The sequence below is a fragment of the Myotis daubentonii genome, chromosome X, assembly GCF_963259705.1.
Source record: "Myotis daubentonii chromosome X, mMyoDau2.1, whole genome shotgun sequence".
Classification (NCBI taxonomy): domain Eukaryota; kingdom Metazoa; phylum Chordata; class Mammalia; order Chiroptera; family Vespertilionidae; genus Myotis; species Myotis daubentonii.
In genome coordinates this window covers 49,855,341-49,875,492 of record NC_081861.1, presented here as the reverse complement: position 1 = coordinate 49,875,492, position 20,152 = coordinate 49,855,341, and the positions used below count along the sequence as shown (strand labels likewise).

General features: G+C 36.9%; 1 protein-coding gene across 3 annotated transcripts in view; it reads right to left on the bottom strand.

The window, feature by feature from the left end:
• AMMECR1 (AMMECR nuclear protein 1) overlaps positions 1-20,152 on the bottom strand; it is a 124,674-nt gene that overhangs the window by 23,664 nt on the left and 80,858 nt on the right. For all 3 annotated transcript variants that reach the window (XM_059680089.1, XM_059680088.1, XM_059680090.1), the window contains one exon: positions 6,721-6,835. In XM_059680089.1, the coding sequence (XP_059536072.1) occupies positions 6,721-6,835 (115 nt within the window). The remainder of the gene's footprint in view (positions 1-6,720; positions 6,836-20,152) is intronic.

Genomic DNA, 20,152 nt, shown 5'->3' with positions numbered 1-20,152 from the left:
TGCCTCTGACAGAGGCGTCAGTCCTGGGCAGGGGACCCTCATTTCCCCCCATCACTGGTTCTGCCCCCAGCCCAGGCCTGATGCCTCTGGCCCAGGCGTCAGGCCTGGGCAGGGGACCCCCAGACCCCTCCGATTGCTGGCTCTGCCCCTTGCCGAGGCCTGATGCCTTGGCCAGAGGCGTAGACCCCCATCACCCTCCGATCGCCTGATCGGCCACTTGCCCAGGCCTGACGCCTCCGCCAGAGGTGTCAGGCTTGGATAGGGGACCCCCATCTCCCCCCGATCACTGGCTCTGGCCCCCGCCCAGGCCTGAGGCCTCTGGCCCAGGAATCATGCCTGGGCAGGGGACCCCCATCTCCCTCTGATCGCTTGCTACACCCCCAACCCAGGCCTGATGCCTCTGGCCCAGGCATCAGGCCTGGGCAGGGGACCCTCAGCCCCCCGCCCAGGACTGATGCCTCGGCCAGAGGAGTTGACCCTCATCACCCTCCGATCACCAATCACCGGATCGGCCCCTTGACCAGGCCTGAGGCCTCTGGCAGAGGTGTCAGGCCTGGGCAGGGGACCCCCAGCTCCCCACGGTTGCAGGCTCCGCCCCTGCCCAGGCCTAACGCCTCTGGCCTAGGCGTCCGGCCCGGGCAGCGGGGACCTGCAGTGGCAGTGGGGGGGGGGGGCGCCGCGATCGTGCGGGCTCCTCCCCTGCCCCTGCAGGATGCCTCTGGCTGAGGTGTCCGGCCCGGGCAGCGGGGACCCGCAGCTGCAGCGGCCCCGCAATTGTGGGCTCCGCTTTAGGCCCAGGCAAGGGACCCCTAACTCTTGGGACTGCCAGCTTCAACCGTGCCCAGCTCCCATCGCTGGCTCCACCCCTACTTCCTGCTATCACTGGCCAGGGTGGAAAAGGCACCTGATTCTCTGATCATGGCTGGGGGGCAGGGCAAAGGCAGCCCCAGGGCCGCCTTTGCCCTGCCCCCCAGCTCTTAGCTCCCCCCTGGGTTTCTGATCACTGTCAGTGGCAGAGGGCTTCTTCCTGCTTTCCCTTTCGCCTCCTTGCATTGTGCCTACATATGCAAATTAACCGCCATCTTATTGGCAGTTAACTGCCAATCTTAGTTGGCAGTTAATTTGCATATAGCCCTGATTAGCCAATGAAAAGGGTAGCGTCGTATGCCAATTACCATTTTTCTCTTTTATTAGTGTAGATATATATATAACATCAGAAAGTGCCCTATGGTTTTTAAAAATTTTATTAATCTATTGAAATATAATCTATTGGTCTACTTCAGAATATAGAAACTATTTCTTTCTCATGCCTTCAAAATGATCATGTTTCTAAACACTGAAATAAAAGATGGCTCACTATAGTTTAGAAAATACTTTATCTTCTGTCAGCAAATTGCTATAGGAGCTCCTAGAAGACTATTGGTAGGATACTTGCTATACAAACAAAAAGCTTATTCACTTATATCATCTTGAAAATGAACAGTTACAAGATAACACACCTAGAATCACCCCTCAAGTTAAACTCCAACTACTGTGGTATCATTGGCTTTATATCCTTCTGGATCTTTAAAATTAAGAAACATGGCTCCCAAAGAGTGTAACTATACAAGTTCTAGGCTACATATCATGTTAGAGGACTCCAGCATGCTTCATGAGCTTTTCTTTGTTTCTAAAGTACCATGTCTGTCAATCATCTTGTCATTCAGAATTAAGAGAATGCTGTCAATTGAAGAACACAGAACAATGCTAATAAATTTTTATGTTCAAACACAAGGCATATCACTTCAGATTTCTCCCTAGGGGAGCAATTTTCCTCATTTGACAACCATTTTAGCCCCACAGGTAGACATTTCAATTTATCGGTTAATGATTTTTTTCCTCCAAATCATTCACTTTTCATCCTTCTCATATCTACCAGGGCAATTAAAGAGATCATGATGCTATCAATAATCAGCCATTCTCAGAAGGGTGGGGCCACTATTCCAATTTGTCTTTAAATCCTTTTGTGGATAGTTTTGCTGTTGTCTAATGACTACCCAGGCTCCTTGAGAAGCTACCTGTAAACACTCATTTTAAATGTGGTAATTACTATTTTGAAGAAATATAACATATGGAGGCATTACTGATCATTCTGCCAATTCAACATTGACTTGAAATTAATTACATCCACTTGTAAAACCATTTATCATATATTATCAAATACAAGCATTCTAGCCTCTAAAACAAAGTCTGATATAAGCCCTACTTTCCTACTAAGTGCCATTGTGATATTAGAGACATATTACCAAAAGAGAGTTCCAAAATAGGCTGGTTTTAAAACCTTGCATGAAGAAGAGAGTAAGATAGCAGACAGCCAACCCTGTGGCAGTTCACTTGTTTGCTGATCATTTGAAAATTAGGTGGCTATTACCACTGGTCACATCCCTCATCTTTATGACCATAGGGATGTGTCTTATCGAAGTTACCTACACTATGCTTTGGGACTTTTAGACTTTGCCCTCGCTCTGCTTTGATCTGGGCATTTTCCTCCCTTTAATCAGGAATTCTGGTGAATTACAATTCACCAGAGAAGGTCAACTTTCAAACTGTACTTCCACCAGAAAAGCCCCATGTTAGAGGCTTCTGCTTATGTGAAACATACTCATTACTGATCTTTGACTTAAAATTCTCTATCAAAATTCTGTAATTGTCTCCTGTTTCTCCCTTTGGCATACTCATATATAGCACTTTGCATTTCAGGTTAAAATTAGATACTTATGATGAACACGATATTTCATTCTTAGAAGAAAAGTTGTAGCTATTTGACAGTGTGAAATTTCTCAAAATGAAATGTGTACTTTCATAATGTAGACAATTTCCTCATAAAGGAAATTTGCTATATAAATAACTAACTTATATACAAAGATAAACCATAAACAAAGACTTCCTCATAATTCTCTTTTTAATAGATTGTATATTCAATATAATCTCAGTTACATAAACAAATATGCAGATTTATAGATACAAAGACACGGAAAAATAATTGAAAGAAATATTCCAGTCCTAACCGGTTTGGCTCAGGGGATAGAGCGTCGGTCGGCCTGTGGACTGAAGGGTCCCGGGTTCCATTCTGGTCAAGGGCATGTACCTCAGTTGTGGGCACATCCCCAGAAGGGTTTGTGCAGGAGGCAGCTGATCAATGTTTCTCTCAAATCGATGTTTCTAACTCTCTATCCCTCTCCCTTCCTCTCTGTAAAAAAAATCAATAAAATATATTTTAAAAAAGAAATATTCCAAAATGTTAAGAGTGGATATCTCAGAATGGTGTAATTATGAATGGCTTGCATTTTTTTTCTATTTTTTTATTTTATGTTTTCTTCAATAAATTAAAATTACTATAGTATTATGGAATATAGCTTTAAATGTCTATGCATTTGCATACCTGCCTTTTTATTGTGGTAAACTACATATAAAATAAAATTTCAGTTTTAATAATTTTAAAGTATACAATTCAGTGGCATCAAGTATATATACAACATTGTACAACCATCACAACTATCCAGTTTCAGAACTTTGTCATCACCCCAAATGGAAACCCTGTATCCATTAAGCAGCATTTCCCATTCACCCCTTCCCTCATCTCCTGGTAACCACTAATATGTAATTGATCTCTATGGATTTTCCCATTCTGGATATTTCATAAAAATATAATAATACAGTATGTGGCCTTTTGTGTCTGGCTTCCTTCACTTAGCATAATGTTTTCAAGGTTCACTCACATTGTAGCATGTATCAGTACCTCATTTCTTTTTATGGCTGAATAATATTAAATTGTATTGATATACCACATTTTGTTTATCCCTTAATCTGTTGATAGAGATTTGGGTTGTTTCCACCTTTTGGCTTTTGTGAATACTGCTGCTATGAACATTCAAGTACAAGTTTTTGTTCCAAGATTCTGTGTTCATTTCTTTTGGGTATATACCTAGGAGTAGAATTTTATTGACATATACTTTGTTAAAAAATACCTTTAATTCAACTTGACCATTCTGTGTATAAAGTAGCAATGCTTTTTTAGAATTATTAATGATAACCCTTATAACATCATTCCAAAATAATACCATTCCATTATCAATCACTGACCATGCTACAGTTGTTTTTGGTTTTTTGTGGTTTTTTTTTTAACTCCAAATCACAGTAATTTTCACCCTTACTCTTTGGGAACAAATTTCTCTTATGCTAAAACACTTTAAGAACCGAAAAGTACATACTTTTCCTTTTAGCAAGGCCATTCTAGCAGTACCTAATTCACTTTCAAATGCTTACATATCTAAAGTACTAAATATATGTTTGTATATTTTGTTGATACTTTAACAGGAAAGCATCACTAAATAGACACCAATACTTAAGTCTTTATAACACTAAGTAGAAGCAATATATAGAATCTTAACTGGCAGATAGTGACCACAGAGGATAAATACACCCTGAAAGAGTACACCATACCAATTTTAAGTGCTTAAACTCTCACCCTCCCAAAGTAAAGCTGATAACATCTCATGAACATAAAAACCCAATAATATCAAGGTTAATTTTAGCTGTAGACAATGCTTAAAGTGGACTAAAGAATATGATGGTGGACTCTGTGTTCACCCATACCTATTTAACAACTGTTGGATTCTCCCATTGTTCCTTCCCCACAAACACATGCACACACATTTATGCAATATACATTCATGCACATGCACTCACATGCACGCCCGTGCACGTGCACACACACACACCTGAACTACTATACTTCCAACTCGGTGGCTGCAATTAAGGGTAAAAGTGTTTTATAGCTCAGTCATCCCCTAGATATCAGGCTTTCCCCGTTATTATTCCCACCCTCACCACAACATAGCACCTTGAAATTCAGAAAGCAGAAAGAAAAATTTGTTAGAGAAGGAGTAGCCTTAAAACAGTAAACAAACCACCCAAACTGTAATTAAGGGATATGATTTGGGTTTATTAAAAATAAAGCAATGCAGAGCCCTGGCCAGGTAGATTAGTTGGCTGGAACATTGTCCCTGTACAACAAAAGGTTGTGGGTTCAATTCCATGTCAGGGCACATACCTAGGTTGTGGATTCTATCCTTGGTCAGGGTGCATATAGGAAGCAACCAATCAATGTTTCTCTCACATCAATATTTCTCTTTCTCTCCCTTTCTCTCTAAAAATCCATTAAAAAATCAGAATAGGATTTTAAAAAAGTAAAGTACTGTGGAATATTTCTATAATATTGGTAGACTTCTCTTTAAGAAAGTTTCAAATAGGAACTATAAATTTATAGTGAACAATCAATTATGAATGTTTAATTACATAAAAGGCTTTACACATTCCAACTTTGCTAGGATCAATACTATCAATTACTTTTATTTTTTTCCTTTACAAAAAAACTTAAGATGCTTTCATATTCTGATATTGCTCATAAAAACTCCTACAGCAAAACCCAGAAGGAACTCTTTCACCCTATTCTCTGCAGAATTTTTAAAATAGCTGTGACATAACAGCAATAATTTATATCATAGAAGTTTACTCAAATGAAGATTTATGAACTTTATAAATGTCTTATTTTGTTTGTGGAAAAACTGAATGGCAGTGAAGGAAGTTGTCCAAAGTCTCACTAGGAATCAGGGCAAAGCAAAAAATAAAACTCAAATCCAATTAACTATCAAGACAGTGATCTGTCCACAAGGCAAAATATCTCAGTTACTATGGGGGATAGGCATTCTAAAAAGGCAGTAGAATTAAAACATGCTATATCATAATAATACAATCATATCATTTATGTGTGTGTGTAAGAGAATGCTATGTGTATCACCAAATTACCAATGTTTTATTTTTATAGATTGTTTATTCTTATTTTTATTCACTTATTTCTTTGTGCTTTGTGTATATTTCTTTTCTCTCCTATTAGACTAGAAGATGCTTTATAGTGTGGACCAAATTTTAGTACTTTTTAACATATAGCCCAGTGCTCTAAACACAGTAGGCATTCAATAATATGAGCATGCCTGTGTATAAAATTTCATAGACAGACACTTAACTATCTCTTCCCAACCACCAAAGCAAATCATGGTGACAACCTTTGAACTTCCTTAAGAACTCCAACCCCACATATTAAAGAATAAAAATAAGATCAATAGAGACTACTCCGATAATGGCAATGCACAGAGATATTATAACCTTAATATTATTTGTGTGTTTAAGTGCATAAATTAAGGTGGCCAAGAATGAATTGGCATAATTTAACTAATTAACTAACACCCTGTCATTATCCACAAGCTGGTACATTTCCCCCAAGTAGTGTGTTATCCTAACTCTTTTGCTCCTTGATTCTTCGATGTATCCTCTGACCAATTAACTACTTGGTGGCAGTTATATCAAAGTGTACCAGGTTGTAAGGGGAGGAATAAATTCTAATCAGTCTTTCCTACTATTTATTAACAGCTTTTATGAAGTTATCTGGTGAAGTAATAGGATAAAATTGAAGAGCAAATTCAATTTTGGATTAAAACAACACATAGTACTTTGCCTTAAAAAAAATTCCTCATTGATCAGCTCTGAGGTCTATTTATCTATGTTACTCTCTAACTTCCCAATAATAAAGAATAGGCTGAAAGAGTTATTTTCTGGGCCTAATTTTAAAAAATCACTCACAAGTTACCTTCATTTCTCTTTAAAATTTTTCTATAGTCTTACCTCCCAGTCCAAATAATCACAAACATCTTCAAAGTTAGTGAGCAGAGACACTGAGCAGAAGAGCCGTGGCAGTTCATCCCTTGTCATTGGGGGAAATCGGCTATCTTTAAGGGCACTGTTGAAAACAAAGCAAATATTAAAGCAATCGCTAAATATGAGTGTTCCTAATTTCAAGTGCATATCATCATTTGAAAAAGGTAAGAGATAAAAAAATCATTAAGGTGCCCATAATCTTCAAATATATTTAAAGGCCTCAAAGATTTTAGTTGTCATTTTTTTCATTCAATAGATTGTGTTTACTAGCCAATCCTGTGACCAATTCAATTGTAAAGAGTGAATGCTCACCCAGCTGGAGTGGCTCAGTGGTTGAACATCAACCTGTGAACCAGTAGATCATGGTTCAATTCCCAGTCAGGGTACATGCCCAGGTTGCAGGCTTGATCCCAAGTGTGGGGCAGTGCAGGAGGCAGCTGATCAGTGTTTCTCTCTCATCACTGATGTTTCTATCTCTTTCTCCCTCTCCCTTTCTCTCTGAAATCAATATAAAATATATTTTTTAAAAAGAGTGAATGCTCAGTCACATTTCCTGTACTGTCATTTCCTGGTGCACTTTCTTGTTACTTGTAGAATCTGAGAATGTTTTATTTTACTTTTGAGGAGAATAAAAACCAGACTAGTGGAAACTTGTGGGGAGACTTCTGGATCTAGTGCTGGTGGAAAAAAAAAATATGCATTTCATGTTATAAAAAAAGTTCATACTAGGTTGGCCAGTTATAGCATTCAGAGTTCAAAAAAATGATCAAAATTTCATTTTCTTCAAGCAAAAGAAACAAAAGAAAATGAAAAGAATCATGCAAATTTCAGACTAAAACTACTCACAAGGATTTCAGGCCCCCTATAAAGAATAATTCAATATATGACTCAAAAATTATGAAACTACAGGAAATAAGTCTAATCTAGGAAATAAAAGTATGATTAGGAGACCATTAATCACATCAATGGATTTCTGAGTACATCAACTCTGATTGGATCCTGCAATCAAAGGTAGTATACCACAATGCCAAACTCTAGAGAACAACCACTATAAAGGACAAAAATGTGGGAAGATCACAATTCTTCCTGTAATAACAGAAAAGACAGAAAAGACAGACACATAGACACACTCACACACACACACCAGGTGCTGTGAGTTCCTTGTACTTTTAAAAGAAACCACTTCCTGGTCAAGACAAACAAACATACCACTGACTGCATACTATATTAAATGGTACTGCTGGCGTTGGAACCATTGATCCTCAAACGTCTTATATAGCAGCTAGTCTTAAGCATGTTTTCATAGATAAATTCTTATAGGTTACAAATTTAGAGTGTACAAACTGTTTGGGTCATAACAAAGTCCTGTGGCCTTCAGAAATAATTTAATTCCTTTTTAAGTGACTTCCTTGTTGCTGGATATTTTTTTCCATTTTTCAATCCCTTCCTTCGCATTCTGAAACTCACCCACTGTATTGTACAAATACATACCAATGTTTGTATTTTCAAATACATTTTGGTGGTCATTCTATCCTGCTATAGAGAGGGAAATGCTCATAGAAAGATTAGAGGTGCCCTATATAAAATAAATATGTTTTTTTTCCCCAGTCAAGGAGTCAAGATTAACCAAGAAAAGCAAGAAATCTATTTGAATCCATACTCTTAGTATGGCATTTCACTATTTTATAATTTAACAACATAAATTTCCTATGGTCTGGCTTCTTTTATTTTCCAATTGGCAAATAAAGTTTTAAAAAGTATTTTAAGCTTCTCATTCAAAGCCAAGATAAAGACATATTGGTATGTCTGTATAAATTCCACCTTTTCCTCACCAAAGCATATACACACACTGGAAAGAAGCTCTAAAACAAACTTGAAGAATCCCATGCAAAAAGACCAAAAGGCAAATCACACTTTCAATTTTCCTGCTTAAAAAAAGGCTTGCACATTAGAATGATATAAAATGTATATTTTAGGGTTATTGCTTTTTTATTGTGGTAAAATATATAACATAACATTTACCTTATTAATCATATTTAAGTGTACAGTTCTGTGAGATTAAGTACATTCACACTGTTGAGCAACACTCACCACTGTCCATCCCAATAATTTTTTTCATCTTGCCCAACAGAAACATGATAGCCATTAAATACTAACTCCCCATTCCCCCTTACTCCCAGTCCCTGGCAAAAATGTAACTGAAATACACTTTCATAATTTCAAGTAATTATAGTAATATAGCCACTAATGTTTTAATATATAACAGCTTTATTGAGATATAATTCATATATCATAAAATTCACCCCTTTAATGTACACAATTCAGTGGTTTTTAGTATATTCACAGAGTTGTACAATTGTCACCATTATCCAATTTTAAAACATTTTCATTACACCCAAAAGAAAGCCCATACCAATTAGCAGTCATTCCACATTCTCCTCTCCCCCCAGCTGTCAGAAACCATTAATCTACTTTCTGTTTTATGGATTTCTCTATTCTAGACATTTCATATAAGCAGAATCATACAATATGTGGCCTTTGTTCGTCTGAATTTTTTCACACAGCATAATGTTTTTGCAGTTTCACTCATGTTGCAACACATATCAGTACTTCATCCTTTTTACTGCCTAATAATATTCAATTATCTGTATAAATCACATTTTGTTATCCACTTATCTGCTGATGGAAATTTGGCTTGTTTCCACTTGGGGGCTGTTATGAATAATGCTGCTATGAATAACCATTTTTTACTTTTTGTGTGGACATATGTTTTCATTTCTCTTGGGCAGATACATAGGAGTGGAATTGCTAGGTCATATGGTAATTTCATGTTTAACTTTTTCAGGAGCTACCAAACTGTTTCCCACAGTGACTGTACCACTGTATGTTCCTACCAGCCATGTATAAGGATTCTTTTCAATGTCCCCACATCTTCGCCAATACTTGTTATGGTCTGCCTTTTTAATTATAGTGCTAGGCCTCCTTTAATGAAGAGGGGTTTTTTGTATCTAGCTCTAGCTTTCCATTAAAATACACATGCCATACAGTTAATTTCTCAACACTCTGAGGCAAGTTAACATTTTGTTTACTTTATTTTGTATCAAACCAACAAAAGGTAAATGATAGTTCAGTGCAATTCAAACTATTTCAAATTAAGGACATTTTCTAAAATCTAACTGAGGATCAGGCCAGCAATATTTCCTGGTTGCTCAATCATTCTGGACTTAAAAAAAAAGAATGTTCAGAACAAGGAGTAAGATGGGAGAATGCAACATGGCTAATAAGAGAAACTGACAATCATGCCTCGCCATACCAAGACTCAAAAGTATTAAATTCAAAATTCTTAAATAGTGAAGGTACATTAGTCATTATGGAAACACTCTGCCTTTATAGAGACACCAGAACAAGACTTTTAATTCTTATATTTTTCATCAACTCTAAGTAACTTCATTAAACTCATGAGCATAGGAAAATTCCAAAAGGTAGGAAGCCCTCAACATCTCTAAATGCAAATTCCTAGGGAAAGAAACTAGCAATGAAAGCCTAGCAAGGATTTAAAGGATTATGAAAAAGATGAAAAAATGCAGGTGGAAACTGACCTCAGAGCTGCTAGGCTGATGTGGATAGCTAATAAACAAGATTCAGTTTCCCTCAGCCCCGCTCTCTTGTATATAGAACATGCAGTGTGGAGGGTGAGCCTTTAGAGAGGCCATGCAGTCCAGAGTTGGATAGTGGATTATTCAAGGTGACCTAGCTAGTTAGTGGCACAGGTGGGGATACAACCCAGATTCTTGACTGAAGTCTAAAATTCTTTCTAGTATCTATACTTTAGTTTCCACCTTTGAATAGATTATACATTTTTAAAAATATTAAAATTAAATGCTTGCCTTACTTGGCAATTTTGATCTCATACCTGCAATGCCTCTGCCTAAAAAAGATAAATAACAATTTAATAGCATTCATTAGTAGCCAAAGGGTAAATAGAGCCAGACTTCCTGTCTACTAGAAACATGCAGGAGCAAAAAAAGTATTTTAAAATATTAATGCTGTCCATGGAAAGCATTTTATACCAAAGTAGAGTCTGCCAATTTAAATTCTAGGCAGTCTAAGGAACTGACAAATAATGAAATCCTGTAGTAAATTCGTACAAAGTTCTCTTTGCTACAATAGGAAGCCAATTTCTAATGTTTGAATATTGCTATGGAAAAAAATAAAAACCGCTTATATACAAAACCAGCTGGCTGCTTCATCACCCATATGATGGATGGGTAGGTTTAAACAACAATTTAATTCGCATACCAAATTCAAATATATTCAATTCAAATTGGCACCTTCCCAAGAATATATTTCTCCTAATTGAGAAGCAGTCTTAACATCTGTCAAAGTTAATATCTAATGTTAAATAGCACTTTAATGAAAACGAACATTTTTTAAAAAGGAATTAAGAGTTTGGCTATGAAAGAATCAACGTGTTTGTGACAGTGCCTAGAAACTGTGAGAGAGAAAAAAACACAGCTGAAAAGAGACAAAACCTTAGATATTACAAGGCTCATCATAAACAATATAGCATGCAACAGAAAAGATTTAAATGAATCTAGCTAGCTAGCCATTCCCTCCCTCATTCATTCATTCCTTCGATTTCTAAAACACTAAGGACCTTAATCAGTTACCCAGTGGAAAGTTACCAAACTGAGAAAGGCTCCATATTACAGGCAATCATTTTTCAGGACAAGGAAGTAATTAAAATCAAAATTAAAAATCCCTGTTTGGATAGGTGAAGAAAAGCAAATCAAGCATACATTAGTCTGAAAACACACACAGTTTTTCATGAGGGGTTTCAATCAATTAGATATTCTGCCATTCCTCATCAGAGCTACTGCTACAGAGTGCACATGTGGCATGTGTGAACTCCAGAAACTTTAGAGTACTAGAATTATCCATAAACTTTCTTTCACATTAAGTAGCAATTTTCGCTTCCCCATTATTAAAGAAAATAACAGGCATAAAACAGAACATAAAAAAGTGACTATTCATCAAACATAAGAGTAGAGAGGAGTGACAAAAGACACGATTATGGTTAAGAAAAGGGCAAAGGAACCTTATTTTGGTGAGGGCTGTGACACAAAAAGAAATTTCACATCATTAAGCCATATGTAAAATGTTATTTAATTGGGAGATATTTTTTCCTTTTAGAATAATACAACCCGTTTACTGTTCAATGAACATTAACAGTTATTAATTTAAATATATATAATATATAATTATATATATTAATGTGATATGATGGGTGATTAATGGAGAATGGAAGAAAAAATTAAGAGAAAGTAGAAAGAAGAAAAAGAAAATATATAGAAAGAAATAAAGTTGGAGAGGAAGAGAAAACAAGAAGCAGGAAAAGAAGTGGGAGGTAGAGAAAGTAAATAAATACACACAAAAGGGACAAAGAGAGAAAGCAAGCAAGGAGGTGTGGAAGGGTAAGAGGGAAAGGGATTCTTAGTGCGATTCATCCTGTAGGTTTCCATAAATATTATGTAGCTCCTATTCTATAGGATTTACTTAGGCTTTAGAGTGTTATCACCTACTGATTGACTTAAAGTTCCTGAATTGCTCTAATCTAGAATTCTTAAAAGCCTCTATTCTCTGGGATAGCCACAGGTGCCCACCAGGAGGGAGAAATACTCTCTAGGCTGCATGCTGTGATGACCAGAGCAATATTGTCAAGAATCTGTCTCCTAGCCACAAGTTCCTCACCTCGAAATTAGGGGAACAAGTTGTGAATTTGATTCGGTGGAGCAGAACTAAAACTGGGGGGGAGGGGGTGTGAGGGGGAGAGACATAGAAAAACAGATGGCTAAATGTTTAGTGAGTGTGGAAGGTGCTCCTCATTTCCCTCTGTATAATGTCCACATAGTGCTCTCCTTTCAGAGTTTCTGGATTGACTTTATCCTGGTTCTAGAAATAGATGTCTAGAAAGAGTGTTTTGTTTACATCATTTTTCTGATTAAAATCTTTTTAAAATATATTCTACCTAAGTATAATGAACATCATTTAATTGTTTCTTCATGACTCAGGTTCATCTTTAAGATTCAATATGACTTTGGGTCATTCATTACTATGCAGTATTAGAACAGTGCTCTCAATGGTCTTGACAAAAAAAAAAATCTGTGTGTCTGGAAAACAGATTACGGTATGACCACTCACAATTTTAATCTTGGGAAACTTGAAAATGTGAGATTGTCTCTACTTTCAAGAGAATGTAACACAAAAGTAATCTGACATAGACTTTCTAAGTTTCTAGGGATTTCATTCTTGTGTTATCTGAGTTAGGACACTATAAAACTGAACTACCTCTCAAGTAAAGTTGAACGTAAATTTTATTGACTTTTCTCTTACAATTTAGAAACCTCTACAACCCTAACCAAGTATCATTTCCCCAGGGCCATTAAAAGCATGTCTCCAAAGTATGACAACAGTTCCCTGTGACTTACTGCCAATAACTGTAGCTCCTAAAAATGCAAAATTGAAGTCCTCATTAATACATGAACGCTATTTCACAGTCTTAAAGAACATAGCACAGTAGAATGGTCAAGAGTTTGGATTCTGAGTCAGACATACCTACATTTGGATCCTGGCTTTATTGCATACTAGCTGTGTGACATCTGCATAAGTCTCTTAACCTATGCCAGCTTCCATTACCTCATCTATAACATGGGAATAATAATAGTGCCTACCTCTCAGAGTTACTATAACAAATAAATAAAATATCAGCGCCTGTATAAGTGTCTTGCATACACTAGGTGCTTAATAAGCAGTGGTTAGAAAATAACTTTGATCTACAGCATATTTATAAAGTTGATGCTCACAGGGCAGCCACCATATCACGGCTCTGGTAGAAGGAAGGGAGCCCCAGGACTATAATCTTTAACCCTTCAAACTTGAGATGGGAGGATTTAAACAAGCTATCTTCTCTAGGAATTATATGTGGCCATCCCAGGGGATAATGGCTACCTTCCCAGGTTCTGGTTTTGTTTGTATGTTTGTTTTTCTGAGAAGCCTTAATTTCATTTTCTTTAATTTTCAAAATATTTATTAGGCACCTGTTCTATGCCTTTTATTACGTGAAGAGTCATGGAGCATATAAAAATAGTATATTACAAAATAATACATGGATACATATAAAAGACTTATTAAATTTACATTCGATAGGAATGCTGAGAAGGAGTGGTCAGACAAGATTAACTTCTTTTCTGGAAGGATCTGTTTTACACTCATTGCTGCTGGTTTACTAGTTACCAAGTGATCCAGAGTTGTAGGAAAATTTTACAGAAATGAAATGAATACATTTTTTTCTAGTAACACATCTACTACATCAATTAAGATGCCTCTTTATCAAGAAGTTCCACCATTTTGCATTCATATGTTGCTTTGTTATTCTTTCTTGGTTTTCCTGAACTAGATTTTTAAAAAATCTCTAGCGCAAGGATTGGTCTTTTACTTCCATACAAGAAATGTTTACCCAGAAATATAGTTCCATGAATTATGTTCAATTTGTCTTCAATGGATTCAGATACATTATTCTATATCCTACTGGTTAAGCTAAACAGCACAATATTTAGCAAAACAAAACTCTATAAGCAGCAAAGGATAAGAGCTGAGAGGTTCTGTGCTTTGCTTATCTAAACCAGTGGTCTCCAAACGGTTTTTACTGAGCCTTCTTAGCAAGAAAAAGTTTGAGCACATATTCCCAACATGTATATTTACTTATAAACTAGTTAATATAACCAAAGCAGAATATATACTTAGAATAAGCTTTTTCTTAAAGACAGCAGGTAAAAATACATATTTCAAATGTTCTTGACAATTTCTCTTATTTGGGGGCTGACATCTTTTGAGGTCTGATTAGATTACCTTCATTTTTACTTTGCAACTTGGCCAACCAGGTTACGAGGTAACTCGAAGTGTCAGCTAGCTCCATCATTTTCTCATCCTTGCCCTGTGCTTGGATTATTACTATTATTATCAATCCATTGTTCCTTTGCAGGAATTTTCTTAAGCCACTTGTGTATCCTGCTTGGGCTCGTTTATCTAGCTTTAGCTAACTACGAGTAATGTACAAGTGGCTTAAGAAGATTCCTGCAAAGAAACCACAGGTTGAAGATAATACTAAGAACTATGAATCTATTTAACCATGCGCATGTAAACTGAAATACTTTTCTGCAATTTGCTGAAAGTAAATGAAAGGATTGTGCCACTCTCTACTCCCATCAAATAAGGGATCTTATGCTTTCCTCAGGACTATGTGACAATGTCCCTCTGTTATAGACCAAATGATAGCACCAGGGCCAATCCATACATGAACTATTAGTGGAATACAAGTACTTTTTTATATTTTAGATTAAAAGATCACAAATAGAATGTCTAATATTTTCTTCTCACCCCACAATGGATCATCTGGTTATACCCCTCTTTGGAGACTGCTAATCTACAGCTTCTAAATCCTAGGAGACATGCCACTATGAGCAAAAGCAGCTCTAAATGTAAGAGCCAATACCGGTTGAGCACCTACTGTGAGTCAGGTGCTCTACATGTATTCTCTTGTTGAGTCTTCAAAACAATCACATTTTGAAGACACTGAGGTTGACTGAGTTCAATGAGATTAAACAACTTGACAACGGTCATACAAACAGGTATGAACTCTGGGTTGCCTGGCTCTTTTCACAGTACTGTTTCTAGAATGTTAGTAAATCAACATAATGTATACACATTTAATCAGATTTAAGGAATTTTCTCCCAATTAAAGCCTCTTCTCCTGGGGTTTAACCGAATGCTTTAGGTATAAGTGTGAGCAGTTTCTGAATCTGAGATTAAACAGTACTTCTTTAGTGAAAGTATTAGCTAGTTTTTGTTCTCTTCTTTCTCCATTTTGATCTTGGTGATTCAGAGCTGCTGCCATTGGAAAACATCTGTTTTATCTAAATTTAATAAGCCCTATTAGTGGGATACTAAGCCTTCCTTTATTCTGAAGCCTTTCCACAATTTGAAATTTAATCTGCTGGAAGTCATAATAGCGTTACCAAAGTACTAGTTTTGGATATAGCTAGGCTGGTGGGCCTGTTTCTGATTTTTAACTTTACTTTTCCAACTTGAATGAATAAGCTCTCTCATACTCACCACAAGCGTCATGCCTTTTTTTCCCCCGTCCCTCTTTCCACGGTAATCAAATCTATAAATTAAAACTCTGTAAATTGCAAAACATATGTTGTCACTCTAATTTATGTGCCATGTTAGGGTGATTCTGTCTTACCCACTGATTTACTGTCTTTTCTAAAACTATTGCCAGTCCTGGATGGTACCGGTCTGCTGAGAGTTAGCATGTTGGTTCTTATTGTGTGGACTGCCTATAATTTCCTCAGATGTCACTGATAGGGAACTAAAGGTAATAAAGCTAAAGAGTTAAGTCAGTCTTAAAGATGAGGTGCAAAGTAAACTTATCCACTTTGTCATGCTGAGAAAGAGAGAAAGAGGCATCCAGCCATCTCTATTGCCTCACTGACATTTTTTTCACTTTTAATTTCCTTCTCTTCTTCTCCTCCCTAACCTTCTGGATGTTTTCCTCTTTCTACTCTAGTTAGGTGAGGAAGCATGAATAGTAAAATGTCACAAGGAGGTGAAAGGAAAGAATGTGGGTGTGGGAAGAGATGAAAACACTAAGACAAAGGCCTACAGCTGCTGCCTCCACTGGACAAGGATAATTGTGCAAGGCCGTCACATGTTGTTATGCTCCACCATTGCGTCAGGATGACCCATTCCCTTCTGTACTGGTTTTAAGTTCTATTTCAGCCTTTGGGGAGTGGATGGGTGTTGGTGACAGAGAATGGTACATGACCTACTCCCTGTTTCTTTCTAGGGTTTTTAAGGTAACCTTGAAAAGCAGAAGGCCAGTTAGGAAAAAAAAAATTTGAGTGCCTCACTGCCCCCAGCAGCCTAGCTGCTTAACCAGGCAATGGTTATTGAGTCAGTTCCTTGCTTTTATACTTTGAAATCACATATTTTCCTGCAGTGAAGCATTAACGACTTGTGTTTTAAGGCCTCTATAACTTGCCTTACATTCATTTAAGCAGAACTATTTCAATTTTTATTACTATGTCATATCTTTGGGGAAATTTTTTCTTTCAAATCACTCACATTGTTTTCATTTTATGATTCTTCATAAAGTTTCCAAAGGGTCTTCACATAACTCTTCCTAGGCGACCCTCAAAACAGCTCCATAAAGTAGCAAAGCTAATGCTACATTATATTATAAATCATAACAGTTGTCCTCCAAGAATAAGGCTTGAAGTCATAGAGACACCAAATGTCACAGCTACAATAACTTAGAGATCATCTAGTCCACACCCTTCATTTGACATTTGGGGGAACTAGAGAGGAAAATGATGTGTCCAAAGTCATGCAGCTACTGAGTAGTGGAGTTGGAACTATATGTTGCATCTTCTGACTTCCCCTCCCCCCAATGACTAATCTTTCCATTAATCTTACACATATTTGTTGACCAACTCCCAACTCTGTCCTAATCCAATAACACCCACAACTGCTGTTCAAGGAAAAAAGAAGAGAATTATGTCAGAGGCTCCAGGGAACAACTAGCACAATAAAGCAGTGAGCTTCCAAGAATAACTCAACATTATCAGGCACCTGGCACTTGGCAGCATGCCAAAACCACACAGAATGGAGAAACTGAGCAGATAAGGGTGGGGGAGCACCAACACACTGAGGGTGGCAAATGCAGTCTTCACTATGGCCTTCTTGCCATTTCTAACCCACTGGCCCCTCATCTCAATTTATTCTTACACACTCCTAGTAGGTGTGGCTCTCTCTTCATTGTGCTTTTCCTTACTCTCCTTACCTTTGCAGTCTATCCATTCTGTCCGATCATTTCTCTCCAACTGCTGAGCTTCATAGGAGGATTATTCAACAGAAAAGTTATGCATTTTTAAAATAAGAGTATTTAGTTCCCTTTTATCAAGCTCTAAGAATGAGAGAACCTGTCCCTATTGTAAATGCCACTGTAGTTCCCACTGTGTGTTTAAATATGTTAAACTATAAGCTGGTCAGGGCAAAGTAACCTTAATGTCCATTTCCAAGTAAATAGCACAATGTCGTGTGGAGATTCAGCATGGGAGAACTATGTTGTTCTTGATGTACTGCTAAAGCTCTCGACTTGAACCCAACCTACCTTCCAATCTCTTGGAACACATTTTACTTTATTCCTTTCAACAAATATGTTAAAGTGAACCTGATCAAACAGAAAGGGGTATTTAAATTCATCTCTCGTTTTGCTCATAGCTTGATAAACCTAATTTTAAAAGGCAAAGAAAAATTTTACTTGTATAGTTTTCCATTCTGTTACCATTAAAAATTACTTAATTATCCCATTGAAAAGGTTCTACTTGGGTTTTGTTTACATGAGACAAGCACATCAGCTAATAAAATATGTTGGAAAAGCTTCACTATATATGCTGCTGAAATAATGACAATTGCTGAATCTGTGCTACAGTACATATTTAAACACACACACACACACACACACACACACACACAAAATAGATACTAAAAGGAAACAGCATCATTTGGGGATAGAAAAAATGCAATGGATAAAAGCCATGCAATTTAAATTAGTCATGTGACATCGCTATCCCCAACAGCAGGAAAACCTGCCGTGAATAAGTGTGAATAAGTGGCAGTCCTACTGATTACTGATGGAAGAGAATGTCTATGAATGTGAATTAATTTAGCAAATATTTATTGAGTGCCTGCTATGTGCCAAGCACAAGTATACATACAGTGGCCTAGTATGTTCAATTGCAGTCCTGTGCAATAGCTTGCTTCATAGACGTTTCACTATACTGCCACAATATGACTGGCATTTATATGAGCAGCAACTTAGAGCACCTAATAATAAGTACAAATCTCATAAACTAAGTCACATTTTAAAGATGTAAAAAAAGAGAGAAATACACCTAAATTCACAAGGCCTTACTACTTTTAAACTTATGGATACTGGCCTATTTGCAGAAAATCTACCAGATTAAGCAAAACCCTATAGAAACATAAATTAAAAACTACATTTTGACTATGTGTGTGCCATATATATATATATATATATATATATATATATATATATATATATAACTTTATTAGAGCATAAGCTCCATGAGTATGGGGACTGTGCTCATTTTTGCTCAACACTGTATGCCCAGTGCCTAACATTCAGTAGCTAGTGAGTAAATTTTTAATAAGTAAAAGAAATACTATAGGAGGATAATCACATATTTAATAAACATTTATTGGCAATATAATAAACATTAAGTGGTCCTACTGATTATACTTTATTAAACACTCAACATTCCCCTACACTCTAAATATCCTTTTATTCATCACATAAAAACTGTCCACCAAAGTATGTTTTCCCCTGCTTAATATATATGAATACTATTCATTTAGATGGTGTAAATGGTCTTTTTGGTTTTTAGCTAGATTACTTACTGTGCATTTATAGTACAACACAATTTCACATCATTTTTCTAACTACAACTCATAGACTTCTATAAATAGATAATAATCTACTTCCATGATAGAGTTACAGAGCTGCTTTGATTTCACAGGCTTTTTCCCCTGAGGAAAACATAGATGCTTTGCATCCTGGAGGAGTTCAATGTTTGTGGGGTGATTATTACTACTATTTTGTTGTAGTTTAAAACACATAGGGACCCATAATACTAGTCTATTTTTATGCCTTTCACACCTTTTTATAAAGGAAAATCTTATGAAGTGGATGAATCACAAGTCAGCAAAGGCAGGCACAGCAAAAAGAAGCACCAGATAACAGTCTCTCTAAATGAACATGGATCTAAAGGAAAGCAGGCATCAGTTCACAAATAAAAAATCCTTTCAAAAAATCCTCTGCCCACTCTTCCTGTTCTCTGTGGGACTGCAGGTGAGTAATCTTCCAAGAGGGAAAGGGAGCTTGTTGAAAAATCAACTCTCTAAAGCACTGAGAATGATTTAGTGGAAGAAGGGCTAACTTTGGGAAAGAGGAATGGACCTCTGGTGCACTTCTGAAGGGGTATCGGCATGTTTGTCAATTAAGAGGTTCTTAAAACTTACCACATTGATAGGGGTTAAAGCATTATTGTATACCAGCAAACATTCTCTCAATCACATTATACTTTAAGATTCCCAGGTCTGGTTTGCCTTTTACAAGGAATATTGATTTAGAATGCTGCTCAGAACCTGCTCCACAAATCTGAGAGATCTGGTTATAACAACTCATTTTCCTTTGCTACTGCCATGTCCTCTCCCCTCCCCATGTAACTAAAAGCTATTTCTTGGACTTTGGTAA